This window comes from Mastomys coucha, unplaced genomic scaffold, assembly GCF_008632895.1.
Source record: "Mastomys coucha isolate ucsf_1 unplaced genomic scaffold, UCSF_Mcou_1 pScaffold21, whole genome shotgun sequence".
NCBI classification, from domain to species: Eukaryota; Metazoa; Chordata; class Mammalia; order Rodentia; family Muridae; genus Mastomys; species Mastomys coucha.
The window spans coordinates 105,041,472-105,055,233 of NW_022196904.1; the positions used below are offsets into that span (position 1 = coordinate 105,041,472).

A 13,762-nucleotide genomic window follows, 5' to 3' on the forward strand; every position below is an offset into this window, starting at 1 on the left:
GGGGCGCTTGGCTGGGATGGGGAGAACGATTTATAAAGAGATGCTTCTGGTACCTCCAGGGGTTGTAGCTTGGGGAGATGACAAGAAGCCAGGCAGGGACAGCTGTCTTGGAGTGCAAGGGTGAAAGGCCAGCTTGGAGGGTTTCCGAAGCTAGCAGACATCTAGAAGTTGCCAGTTGGGGGACTTAAACTGAAGAGGAAGGAAGTGAAGGGAGTGAGTCATGCCCTCAGGGGCATGCTGGCAAGGCTCTCCCTGGGGAATAGACCAGTGGAGACACAGGGGTTGGTTACTGTCTCTTGTGTTCACTGGCTGTTGTGGCCCTAGACACACAGGAGGCCTGAAAGTGAAAGCCAAGAAGACAAGCATTGGGAGGGTAAATTTCAATCTAGCAGGATAGCAGGACAAAGCATTTAGGGGTGGGAATGGGGGGGGTTGCTACTGAATGGGTATGGCTCCTGCCTTTGTGGGCAGAGCACAAAGAACTGATTTTTTGCAGCAATTCTAACCTTCCAGGGACTCCCCAGCAACTGTCTTTTGCCGGAAGGACTTTGCAGAGATGCCCATACCACAGATTCTTTGAGTGCAAGGCAGGGATGGGAGGGTGAGTGGAGGAGGCTTTATCAGCTCCTCTGGGACAATTCTGTCTCTGAGCCTAAACCCTGAGTTTAGAAAGAGAATGCTTGAGAGTCAAAAGCTTCCAGACAAACAAGGAACAAAGAACTTGACAAAAAGGAGCCAGGATGGGGCTGGAGCAAGTCATTAAGAGCTCTGGCTGCCCTCCCAGAGAACCTGGGTTTGATTCCGAGCAGCCACAGGGCAAACTCACAGCTGTTTGTAACTCTGTTCCATGGGATCCAATGCCCTCTTCTGGCCTCTTCCAGCACTGCACACAGGTGGTACACACATACACATAGGCAAAACAATACACGTAAAACAACAACATTGTTTTAAAATTTATCAAAGGAAGCATGAATCTTGACCATGTTTGGGGTAGACTGAGAGCTCTAGAAACTTCCAGGAACCAGAACCAGGATGGTATGAGGGACTCACACATAATAGCAAAATGCCTGATACCCTGAGCCATGAAGGATTAAGATGCTACTCAAAGAACAGAGGCAGAGCTCCTGTCACAGACTCAAGAGACCTGCCTAGCACTGGGGGACATTAGCAAGGTGTGCTGACTCTAACTGGGACCCAAGCTAAGGGACTTAGCCTGCCTAGTTCTTTCTCAGCTCCATAAGAATGTAGGACAGTGGGCAGCTTGACAGCACACTTCCTCCTCCATGGGAGAGCTTCAGAACTGCTCTCTTGTACTCAGAAAGTCCTGTTTAGTGTCTGCCCTGTTCCCCAACCTGGGGTTTACCATCTCTGCAAAGCCTGGCTCTCCCACAAGGGTTGGTTCATTCTCTGCAGCCTCCAGCTCTACCCACACTCCCAGCCTACTCTAGCCTCATCTGCATTTAACATGCCTTGTTGGGCTGTGGCAAAGAATACTCAACAGATTCATATTAAAAATGCCCTTTAAAATTCAAAAGCTTTGAACTAAAGAAATACCTCGAGAAGTTCTAGTGGAAAGTTCAGTCCCGTTGATTCAATTCACTACACTTAGATGCACCTTTTCAAATAATAGGGAAAAAATGTAACAGGGTCAGGCCCAATCAATATGCTTGTTCAAACAGAATTGCGGGGACTCTGATGTGCGTACATTTTGTGCTCTTGCCTTTGTACCCCGCCACTCACTCTGAAGAAAGGTTTCTTTTGCTGGGGGAGCAATGAAAGTGGTCGCCTTTTGAGCGCAGGCTGCAAAGCGATGGCATGTTTACTGTGCTGGGAGGGGCTGCCATTTTTTTCATGTCTCCCCCAGCCTAGTTCCTTTGTTCTTTTCAGAACAACCTGAGAAGTCCCTTGCAAAGCCCCTGTGTGATGCCAGTCCTGAAGCAGAGGGCTCCCAGCATCGGCCTGCTATGTCTCAGAAATGTGATTTTGTGGATTAGACAAATAATTTGCTGCTTCATTCCCACCCTTGGTGAGAACACAAAAGGACTTAGTATAGGGTACTGTGTGCTGCTCCTGGGGGGAACCTCCAGAGCCCATAAGAGGCTCCTGGCTGGCTGGGCCAGAGTCTGTATCTGTTACTATCATCTCCCTTCACACATGCTGGGAACCTGCAGGCCCCTGGGGAAACAGGTGAAAGATACCTACCACCAAAAGTAGCCAGGAGAACTCTGCAAGAACCCGGTCCATGTGAAGGAAACCAAGACCTTTGAGAGAGGTGGAGGGACCCACTGCAGGCTTAAGGGGCCCAGAGCTGGATGCCAAGGCAGGCCTAAGAGATGACAACCCAGAATGCTTGCTTTTAGCACCCTTCTCAGTCCAGCATACCTACTTTACAAACTGTATGCAAAGTGTTTTTATTTAGCTAGAATCATGGATGTGATTAAAGAAAAAAATGCAGGCAGTTCTGGAAGGTCAAGTGGGGACTAGCAGATTTCATTCCTAATTCCTGTTTGACAGTCGATCTTAAAATTTCCTTGCTGGTTCTGGCCAAGATTTGAAAGGACAGCCTGGGCCTCACTTGGGGCCTGGGTTGCAGTCAGAATTAAGAGGTAAACAGGGCTTAATGGGTGAGAGTGTTTGCTGCTAAACCTGATTCCCTGATTTTGATTCTCTGGGATCCACATAGTAGGAGAGACAGATCTCATAAACTGTCCTCTGACCTCCATATTTGAGTCACAGGACACATGTACCTACATTCACACACATAAAATAAATGAATGCAAAAGAGATTAGAGACTAGACAGGAACACACTCACATCCTCTGCTCTGCTCAGACCCTGGGCTCTTTAAGGATACATAGCTGAAAATACTGGACCAGAGTCCTTAATCCCAGACTGCACACACCTAGTCAGCCAGTCTACAAATGGCCTCATCCTGGTTTTTGTTTTTTACCTTTGTGCAAGTAGTGTTTGCATGGACATGTGTGCATGTGCACACACATGGAAGAGTGTCTGCATGGGCATGTGTGTATATGCACACACATGGAAGAGTATCTGCATGAGCATGTGTATAGGCACACACACGTGTGGGAGAAGCCCAAGTCAGTTTCTGCCTCAATCGCTCTTCCCATCTTGTTTTTTCTTTAGATTTACTTATCTATATTAGTACCTTGCCTACATGTACATGTGTGTGTACTACTTCTGTGTAGCACCATGGTGCTTGGAAAAGGGAGTCAGATACCCGGAAATCAGGGTTATAGATGTCTGTGAGCCACAGGCAGGTTCTGTTCTGGGAAGCAAACTGGGGTCTGCTGCAATAGCAAGTGTTCTTGACCTCTAAACCATCTCTCAGGCTCCACACCTTACTGTTAGAGATAGGGTCTCTCATGGAATCTGGAGCTAGGCTGGTTGGTCAGTGAGCTCCAGGGTTCCTCCTCAGGGCTCCGCCCCGTAGGGGCTGGGATTACAGGTTCACACAGCCAAGCCTGCTTGCTCACTGGGGTTCTAGAAATTGAACTCATTCGTGTGCAGCAGCAAGCACTCTCCTAACTGGGCCATCTCCCCAGCCCTTAGATCTCATCTTACTTCAGGCAGCCAAGCCTTCTCTAGGGGTTGAGAAGCAGCGGGTCACCTTGCCTCCTACACAGACACCCTGTGACTTTCTACTTTGCACTGAGTTTTGCTGAAGCCCTTTCACTTTCTCTGCAGACTGAACCCGAAGCCACCATTCTCCTAGAACCCTGATGGAGAACCCTGGGAACAGCAACCAGTTGCCACACTCCCTCACATACGGGGTTATAGCTGTGAAACAAAGCAACCCCGACCGTTCCAAACCACCAGTGTGGTTCTGTTGAGAAACTGACAACAAACACCCTGCAGATGGCTGGCTGCCTGTATGTGTGTGTGTGTGGGGGGGGGGGGGGGGGGGGATTGTTATTTTCTCAGACAACCACATTCAGTTGTACATCGTCCCCCTCCTTGCTTTAATCTGTTATATGACATTCCAGCTAATGTTTAAAACAAGAAGAGTAGTATTTCTTACTCTTAAATTCCAAATGAATGGGCTAGGCAGTGGTGGCGCATGCCTTTAATCCCAGCACTTGGGAGGCAGAGGCAGGCGGATTTCTGAGTTTGAGGCCAGCCTGGTCTACAGAGTGAGTTCCAGGACAACCAGGGCTATACAGAGAAACTCTGTCTCCAAAAACCAAAAAAAATTTTTAAAAAGTCCAAATGAACAGTGGCCACAATAGCAGCTCCCCCTTCTGCCCATCCAGAATGCCTGGGAATCCACTCTTCCCAGTTTAAATATTTGGAAGGCTTCTCCAAACCTCCAACACACTCCTTGGCTGTGCAAAAACTTGGAAACGCACACATCTCTAAACCAAACTGGCCCCTTGCCTTCTGCTTTAAGCATGCACCCCAAGTCAAGATGAATTAAATGCAAATCCAGTTTGCAACGGTCCATCACTAACAGGCCTCATTTGAAAGGGTGCGGTGTGTGGGTTGGATGGGGGCCCGCTGTACCACTTCTGCTGTCTTGGATTAGACTGGGCGTGGCCAGCCCAAACCAGCCCCAAATAGGGATCCTTGCCTGAGGATGGGAGAGGGATCCTCACCCCTGAGGCCTCCAAACTCACTCAAATGTCAAGGAGCTGTCAGTGAGAAGGATCTTTCATACATGAACATAGTAAGGGGAGGCAAAGGGTTGACACGGGCTAAGTGCACACAGTCCATGGTGAATGAATACAACCAGCAAGAACCAGGACACGGATGAGGTTACTATTTTAATCTATACATCACTTTTTTTTTCAAACCATTACACTTTTATTTAAATTAACTTTTTCTTGCAAAATATTCATTTCATTTTTCCAACAAAATCTTATAAAGGCAAAAAATAAAATCTTATTTTGGCAAATGTCATGAAGTTGATACTGGCAGCATATGGAGTTAGTTAAAAATAGACAGTAACTTCTAAATAGATTCAAGGATTCTTTTTCTTCTTTTAAGCATAGTCAAAGACAAACTTTCGTTTAAAATGTGGCTCCTCCCAGTGAAGGTGTTTATGGTTTTCATTGCTTCCCGCATGTAGAATATCTTGAGACAAGTTAAATAAAGGGACAAAACACTGAGTCTGGCATGGCCACCTCCTCCTCAGGGGGCTGGAGTCAAGTCACAATCCTGTGTCCTGGCCCTGCCTGCCTGCCTCACCAGACCTAGTCAAGGGAAGCTGTCCTGGGTTTCCTCACAGCAAGGGTCCTTTAGTACTGCCTGGCTGGCGGGATGGCTCAGTGCTAGGCATTTGTAAGCAGGTGCCACCCAATGCTGAGTTTATTGCTATAACACATCTCCCACTTTCCACTCCACAGTGGCTTTTTCTTTTTCTTCTTCTGAGAATTGTTTGCTGAGGGAACTTCACTTCACCGACAGCTGAAGAAGCCAAGGCTTTTGAGCACATGGTTGCTTCTCAGTCAGAACCAAGGGCCAAGGCACAGACAGGCTCCCTGGGGGGCATCCAGGGGGAGTCTCCAGGGCTGGGCATCAGCTGAGGGATGCAGACCTCTGCAGTTAACTGCCTCTCCTCTCTTTTCCTGGAGAGTGTAACGAACTTCATACTGGAATCCACGGGAAGCAGAGCCTCAAATCCTGCCACTGTCTGGGCTCAAGGGTGGTGGAAACGACCTCTGCTTGCTTTGTCCCTCTCCCTGCCCACTATGCCACCCCACCACCATAGTACCCGAATCCCTCTGTGTGGCTACAAAACCCTGCAGGCTCACCTTACCAGCCATTCAGCCCTCTGGGTGAGCATTAAAAAATATATCCTGATTCTAAAATACAGTATATTTCACATCGTGTATCAAAAGTGCTTCTGCAAAAAGGAATCTGGACTGAAACAGATGGGTGCGTGTTAGGACGAAGCCCTGGCTCCACGCTGCACCCACCACAGTGGGTGGGGGTGGGTTGCTCTCTCCTCCAGCCAGAGCCCCCGATCAGCTGGAAGGGTTTCCACTGGGGCAGAGAGAACCATATTCTAGGAAGATGCTGGTTTCACTGGGCCCCCGGCTCCAGGCTTCTCCTCTGCACACTGGATCACGGTTCCGTTACTGCCTGGGCTGGCAAAAAGCATAGGAGACAATGAGAGGCTGGCGAACCTTTGTTCCTGTCCAGAGAGCGGGCATGTTTGTGCACACACACGACAGGGGCTGACAGATGGAACAGGAGAGCAGGGTGTGTGGGCAAGGCGGCCGCTGTCAAGGGACCTTTTCTTCTATGACCCAAAGCATTGAGCTTCATTCTCATTCCACCTCTAGGAAACATACTCCACTCACACTAGTTCATAAACTTACCCCTGCAGTAAGAGGAGACCTAGGCGAGCCTTGGGGGTAAATGTCTCTGCCCTTTCTCTGGAGGACCAGATAGCCCCACCTCTATGACCTTGCTTTCTAATCTAAGAACAGAGTGGTTCTACCCTGCCTGTGGTGCCATGAGAGGAAGAAGTGTGGCTGAACTCTGGAGAGGGCATCTAAGGCCTAGCACAAGACACACACACACACACATATATATATATATATATATATATATATATATATATATATACTGTTGTCCTGGTTAAGTCACAGAGGATATGGCTGTAGCTCTCCATGGAGGTCTGCTCTACCCATCCTGATGGCCAGACTAGGCCCAAGCTGGCTTACCTCCTCCTGCCCTCAGGCTGGCTAGAGTGTGCCAGCTCTGAAGCAGGGCCAGTCCTAAGCTGGAGGGCCCCAGTGTAAAGCGATAGCCCCATCAGCCTCTTCTGCAGACCCTTGGAGTTTCTGGGGGTGGCCCAGATGAGCCCACAAGCCAGCAGTGATGAAGAATAAAAGTTGTGGGTTCATACCAAAGGGCCTAGCACCCTAACACAAGCTCCATTTCCTTGGGCAAGTCCCTGAGGTAACTGAACTGCATGTCCTCGGCTACAAAAGGGAGTGAACGGCTTTGTAGGGTGGTTGTGAGCATCAGGAGACACTCGGCACAATGCCTAACACACAGCAGTTCCTCAACACGGTTAACCATGATCCAGTGAAGGAAAGAGAACTGACAGCAAGGCAGACTGTTAGGGAGAGACTGGCTGCAGGGAGCTCTGGTGTGATCACCGTGGTCCAGGTGAGGACTCAGACGGGGCAGCTCATGCAGGCTGGGCCTGTTGGCTCCTGCAGGGTTGGGCAGGGGTGGAGGTTTGGGTAGTGAGGGTGGAGCTCCTTTCTTTACCTTTACCTTATCAGCTATCCACTTCGTGGGGTCGTTCCAAGCATCCTGATGCTTGGTACGACCTTATGGTCCTGGACTTGCCTCTGTCTCTTCCCTAAGGCACCCAGTGACTGATAAAATGTCAGGCCTTGCTGTCTGAGGACTGAGCCCAGTCCCTCGGGGTCTGCTTGTTTTCTGTATCTCTGGGCTGTAACCCAGGCTCTATGATAAAGCCCTGAAAGAGTGAGATCTAACTCTTCTTTTCCCTGGACACTGGCAACATGACCTGTGCTGTTTTGGAGGGCATCAAGCCACCCGGGGAAAAAGGAATGGGCAAGTGCAGCTAGGGCCCTAGAAGACATGTCCAACTCATGGCCCATAGACTGCATCTGGCCCAGGACAGCTGTGGACTTAAAATGTGAGAAGTTTTTTTGTTTTTTGTTTTTGTTTTGTTTTGTTTTGTTTTTAGTTCTTTTCTTGTACCTCAACTGTACGGCTCTGCAGCATGAACTCTCTAAATGGCAACATCATCTAACGGTGGCAAAGGGCTGGAAACTTCCCCAAGGTATCTCAGCACAATGGCTCCTTTGATGTCTGTCCACCTCTATCGAGGTCTGACGTCTGAGTTCCTTAAAGGCCTACCATCTCTGCAGGTTCCCCAACCCCGCCCTCCAGCGGCCGCAATGCCAATGGAGGAAGCAACGGCAGGCCAGGCGGCATTGCAGTCAGCTCAGCGGTAGTGGGAAGGCAGGAGGGGCATGCTCAGACTATGGGGCGCACAGCAGCAGGCCAGCTAGGCAGGGGCTCTTACTTGTAAGGTGTTAGACAAAGGTGTAGTGCAGTCCGTTGCTTAAGGGGGGGTAAGGTGGCACCGTCCTGGAGGACAGGGGGGCTTTAGGCGGGAGGAGGGCCAGCTGCTGCACTAGACAGAGCACACAGGAATCAAGCAGTGTGTTAGAGTGATCTGTCCACCCACACCACCTCATGCCCTGCCTGGCAAGACTGTGTGGCCTGGCCCGACTGCCCCCAACTAATGGCCTGGTCCTGGGGACAGATTCATGAGGCCTAGCTTGCCTGTAGTTCCTGATTCAGGGGAGAGAGCAAGAGCAAAGAAAGGTGCGGAACAGGAGGTCAGGGCTGGGGTCATCAGCTGTGTGGGAGGAAGCAGAAGGGATTGATCAGAGTGAGAGCAAGCTGGGAATGTAGCTCAGTGACTGGTGGGTCAGCCCAGCACACCAGAGGCCCTGAGTTCAACCCCCCAGTGCCAGCTAAGATGTGGAGGCACAGAGTGGGAGCAAGCACAGCAGGAGGAGGTGCTTGGAGGGCATAGCAGCCTCCCAGGGAGGGGCTCAAAGGCCTCTGAGATGGGATTGCCTACGTCCCAACCACAGAGCAACACAAGACCACTTTCAGGTCTTCTACATGTCCAGACAGACAGCAGAGACCTCAGACTCTGCTTCCAGTCTGATTTTGTTTGAATCAGGGCCTTAGTGTGGTCTATGCTGGGCCTAAACTTGCTATAGAATCAAGAATGACTTAGAAATCCTGATCAACCTGTCTACACCTCCCTAGCTGGGAATAAGCTACCACCCATGGCTGTATTTCTAGGTGCTCCACTGCATCAGGTCATGGGACAGAGAACAGGCTGCTCCTGAGAGTCTGGCATCTGTCTCACCATTTATCACTCACGGGCCTCCAAAAGCGATGCCCCAGCTGCTCCCCACACCAGACTCCCCAAGGTTGGCAGCCACAGGGCCTGCTAGCCTCACGCTTCGCCAGGTAGATTAGAGGACCAGGAGATACAATGGAACCACTCTGAGTCCTAGTCTCAGATGTCTAGTTGGCCAGGGACACAACAGACACAAAGGCTCTGTATAAGGGGCAAACTACACAGGGAAGGAGATGTGACCAGAGGGAGGAGCCCACAGTCCCTTTGCTGACTGTTTTCTTTGTGACACAGTCTTACTCTGTAGTCCAGGCTAGCCCAGCCTACAGCATGCATGCAGCAATCCTCCTGCCTCAGCTTCCTGACCACTGGGTTTACACACACACGCTTAAAGCAGCCCTCATATACAACACAGCAGCCGTGTGTGCTGCTTCTGCACCAGGGTGATCTTCTTTTGGCTAGGCTGGCAAAGCCTCATTTCTCGATTCTCCTACTTTCTGCCACAGGGTCACGGACAAGGCTTGAGGACCAAGGGAGGGTTTCTAGGTAGAGGTCAGAGGAGCTCTTTGCTCTGCCCCACCATGAAAGCCCTGACATGAAGTGCCATGTCTGCCTCTTCTCCCTAAGGACATCCCTGTCGCCTTGTCTTAGAGCTGGCAGATCTGGAGCTGAGTGGTAGCTATTCTGTCACTTGGGTCAGGCAGGGCAGAGAATACACCTTTACCTGCCAGCATCTGCTCACTTCTTGGCTCTAGGAAGTCACTGAGAGCAGCAGGCAAGAACTGGGCCCTGGAGGTCGGCACCCACAGCCTTACCTGCTACCTGCTTGCTGCGCTGAGAGGCCTCAGAGGCCAGGGCATAGGAAATGTTGATAATTCGCTCCTGCTCCTGCAGCTGCGAGTCCAGGTCTGCCAGGCTGTTGCGGTCCTGGCCCGGTGGCTGCAGGTTGCACATGCTGTGGAGGACCAGAGAGAAGGCTGTGAGTCTTGACACCCTAATTATCAGCCCCACGTGTATCTCCCAGGCTGCAGGGAGGTGAATCTTTAACACTTTGGGGGTCTCAGGTATGCATTACCCATTTTCTCCCAACACAAGAGTGCCTACTTCTCCCTAAATCCACAATGAGTGCAACTCTGTTCCTCCTGCAGGCCTCAAGTTAAGGGCTCCAGCTGGGGACTCCTGAGAAATCCAGATATGAAATGGCTAATATAACTCTGAAAGGAAACCACTTCCTATTGTCCAAGCTCAGTGCTCAGGAAGTGGTAGGGCCTGGGCCCATCTCTGGATCCATAATGGAGTATGGGCACAAATGTTAAGACAGCCGTCAGTGAATGTGACCTCTACTAAGTCCACCTCACTAATGTCTAGCTAAATGGCTCACACTTGCCAGTCACTGGGGACAGATTTGGGGACATGGACCCTGGGACAGGAACCCTTCACAAGTTCTTCACTGCCTTTTAGGCAACTGAGGCAAACTTTCTTGTTGGAGTACCTGCCAACCTGCTTCAATCAGAGGAATTCATTTGGAACAAAAGCATAGCAAAATATTGACCAGTCAGCCTGGGTCTTCTCATGGCTAAGCTATCACCCAAGATGGAGCTTGAGACTTCTAGACTTGAGCAAGGAAGGGCTGACCTTGATCGGGCAAGGATATTTCGAATCTTCTCCGCCTTTTGGTATCGTGCCTGCAGCTCCTCCAGGCTGGGTGGTTCCTCAGGGTCTAGTTCTACATACCGCTCCGGGATGGAGACCTTCTCTGGTTTAGACAGCTGGGGAGAGGATTGGTAGTAGGATGGAGGGTAAGCTTAGATGCTGTGGTCTGAGACACGCTTTTACCACCCTTCTTACCCTGTGAGGAAGCAACAAAGTCTACAGATGTCGTTCCCACTCTGTTCCCCCTCCCTTAACATCATGATCGCCCACGATCAGGCTGGCAGCCTAAGATCATGATGGTGGCAGGAGTGATGGAGACCTCAGGCGGAGGGAGGCAGGCTTCCTTGAGTAGGGGGAAACAAAGGCTATTTAACCCTTTGGGGAGTGGGTAAAGCTTTGGGGTGAGTGTGCATCACTAGTCACTGGCTGGAGTCAAGGTGCTGGGGATGCCTCATTTGCATAAGGAAGGATTCCAGGTGCTGCTGGACATGACCTTATAAGGGGAAAAGAAGTTTAACCTGGCTGCTGGGCTACATGACCTCCTCTGGTGCGGTAAAGGTCTACTACGTTCACCAGGATATGCAGGCCCAGAGTGTGTGCATGCGTGCGTGCGTGGTGTGTGTGTGTGTGTGTGGGGGGTGTGGGTGTGTAGGGGGGGAAGCACTATCCTACTCCTCCCAATATCAGGACAAAATTTCTAGGTTTGGACATGCCTCAACCCCACTCTTGCTCCAGGCCTGTTCCCCACGCTCACCCAGGCCCACACACATAGGTGAAGAAATTTGCTAAGATCATCAAATGAATCAGCTGCGGCACTAAAGACTTGAACCTGGGTCTTACACCAAAGCTACACTAGACAGCTTTCTAGAGGCCAAGGGAAAGGGAAAACAGCGAGGCAGGCAATACACTAAGACTCTCACAGGAAGCACTTGATCCTTAGTGCTACACTCAAAGCCCCAGTGAGCTGACTCTCCAGCCACAGGGCTCAGCAGGCGCTCTAGTGTCCTTCCCACCTAGAGAGCTTTCTTCTGCTCTGTCTAACTCAGGGACCTGGCACTGAGTAGTCCTTCGGTAAATCCTCTGTAATGGATGAATGATGGATGGATGGATGGGGAAGGAGGAAGCCAAAGTCCCATGTCCTATTTCAGGGCTGTGATACAGCACATGTATTTAATCCCAGCACTGAAGAGGCAGAGACAAGTGGATCTCTAGTCTACACAGTAAGTTCCAGGCCAGCCAGGACTACCTAGAAAGGTCCGGTCTCAAAACAGAAAACAACAACAAAACCCAACCAACCAATCAAATAAACAAAAAAGGTTGAACCAGAGACAGGCAGCTTAGAGACTACCCATAACTGATGGTGAGCTAACATAACCATAGTAAAACCTTTCCCATCTCAAACACACTTCTGAGTTTGGGGAGCATACAGGTCGGACCTGACTGATTGAAAAGTTTAAACCAATAATAACAGCATGCAACCGGTTAAAAACCAAGGTGCTTTTCACACTTCACCTCAATGGATGAAGACTGATGGTCCTCTAGTTCTCCATCCCGCCCCCAGCCTGTCTCTGCAGGTTTATCTAAGTTACCTTTCCTAAGAGCAATCTCATTCTTTCCTCTGGGAAAGTATTCTGGTGACAAGACCCTTCCCCAACACTGCCTACAGATTCGGCCTTCATAGCACCCCTTTTCTGCACGAGCGTTTAATTTATGCCTTTGAGAGATGGCTCAGCAGGTAAGGGTGTTTGCTGCCAAGGCTGATGACTCAAGTTTGATCTTGGGGACCCACATGGTAGGAAAGAACCAACTCTACAGGTTGTCTCAGTAAATTTTAAATTAAAAAAAAAAAAAAATTTTTTTTAAAGGTAACTTTTTTTTTGCCGGCACCAGTCAGAATTCCTGTTTTTAACTTGCTATCTAAAGCTCTGAAAACCTCCGACCACACACTTTTAGGATTGTTTAAGCTTGTGATTTTCAAAAAGTCATCTTAATTTGCCTCATAGTAGTTTTCTTCCCCCTTGACTGGGCGGCTTTTGGTGTTAGTAGCAGAACTGAACCCATGTGGCCCTTCACTTTGTTGAAAGGTGGCAAGAAAAATCTGTCATCTGAGCAGGACAGATCTAGAGAAGGAAGCAGACTGCATTGTAGCAGGAGGATTTAGGTTAGAGATAAAGAAGGACAGCAGAGGGCAGCCTCGCACTGCCAAGAGAGCACATGGAGGCTCTTTGTGAAAAAGAAAGCCCAGACTGTTTAGGCTGTCAGAGAAAAAGGCCTGGGGGCAGGAGGCCGGATTTACTCACTGCAAGAACCAAGAACCCAGAAACTCAAGCACCAACTTACCCTACAGTGTTCTCTTTGTTCTCAGAGTCCCCCTCCCCCATGAATCCCTAACCATTCAAAAACAAAAAACAAAAAACAAAAAACAACAAAAAAAAAAATCTTGTAAGTGGATCTCTTGAAAACAGGAGGGCTAGGTGTGTTATTCTAAGTACTTGGCATGTGTGAGACCCAGATTTTAACACACACACATGCAACAATAGTGGCAAAGTCCCTCCTCCCCCTGAGTAGGGCACTTGAGGCTCTGTCTTGAGTCAGACAGACCCATGGAGGACTTAAGAGTCTCACCCAAACTCAGCCTATACCCGGGGAAAATGGAGCAGACCCAAGTTCCTACACAAATGTCTAGGCACTGAAAATTCATATAGCAACGTCTTCCATCAGCAGACATTTATAGCATGCCTACTGCATGCTGTCCCAGCGCTAGGGACACAGAGGATGGAAGCAGTTGCAGACACTGCCCACAGACCACAGGTGACCATGGATGTCTAGAGACTTCAGGTGGCACTCAGGACTCCCTCCCTCCCTTCCTTTCTCCTGCCTTGTTTTCCTAGGCCCGACCTGGTCATGAGGCAAGTGAGCCAACAGAGGGCAGCAGAAGAGTTCAGACAGAAATTGGCTCCAGTCCTGGCTGGAAATGTCTCCTGTGACTTTTCAGACCTGCCCTGTATTTTCCCACCACATAGGAGAGGTCATTTTCAAGGGCTACCACTAATGACCCAGGGAACATTTTCTAATCCTCTTGGGAACATGCTGAGTCACTTAATTTTCCCCGCGTCACCATTAAGGATCAGGGGCACAATTTGCTCCCAAGTACAGAAACAGGCTTAAGCATTTCAGTCTCAAGCCTCCGTTCATGTATCCACCTCTTGGGCAACAGTGA

At 49.8% G+C, this 13,762-nt stretch overlaps 1 protein-coding gene across 15 annotated transcripts in view; it reads right to left on the reverse strand.

Moving 5' to 3' along the window:
• Positions 1–4,759: 4,759 nt before the first annotated feature.
• Plekha7 (pleckstrin homology domain containing A7) overlaps positions 4,760–13,762 on the reverse strand; it is a 186,096-nt gene continuing 177,093 nt past the window's right edge. For 11 of the 15 annotated variants that reach the window (XM_031387999.1, XM_031388004.1, XM_031388002.1 and 8 more), the window contains 4 exons: positions 10,525–10,658; positions 9,705–9,844; positions 8,035–8,145; positions 5,981–6,106 (listed from right to left, as the gene is read on the reverse strand). In XM_031387999.1, the coding sequence (XP_031243859.1) occupies positions 8,045–8,145; positions 9,705–9,844; positions 10,525–10,658 (375 nt within the window). In that variant the 3' untranslated portion in view covers positions 5,981–6,106; positions 8,035–8,044. Of the gene's footprint in view, positions 6,107–8,034; positions 8,146–9,704; positions 9,845–10,524; positions 10,659–13,762 lie in introns of all 15 variants that reach the window. The other 4 variants (XM_031388001.1, XM_031388007.1, XM_031388013.1 and 1 more) reach the window with 2 other exon arrangements.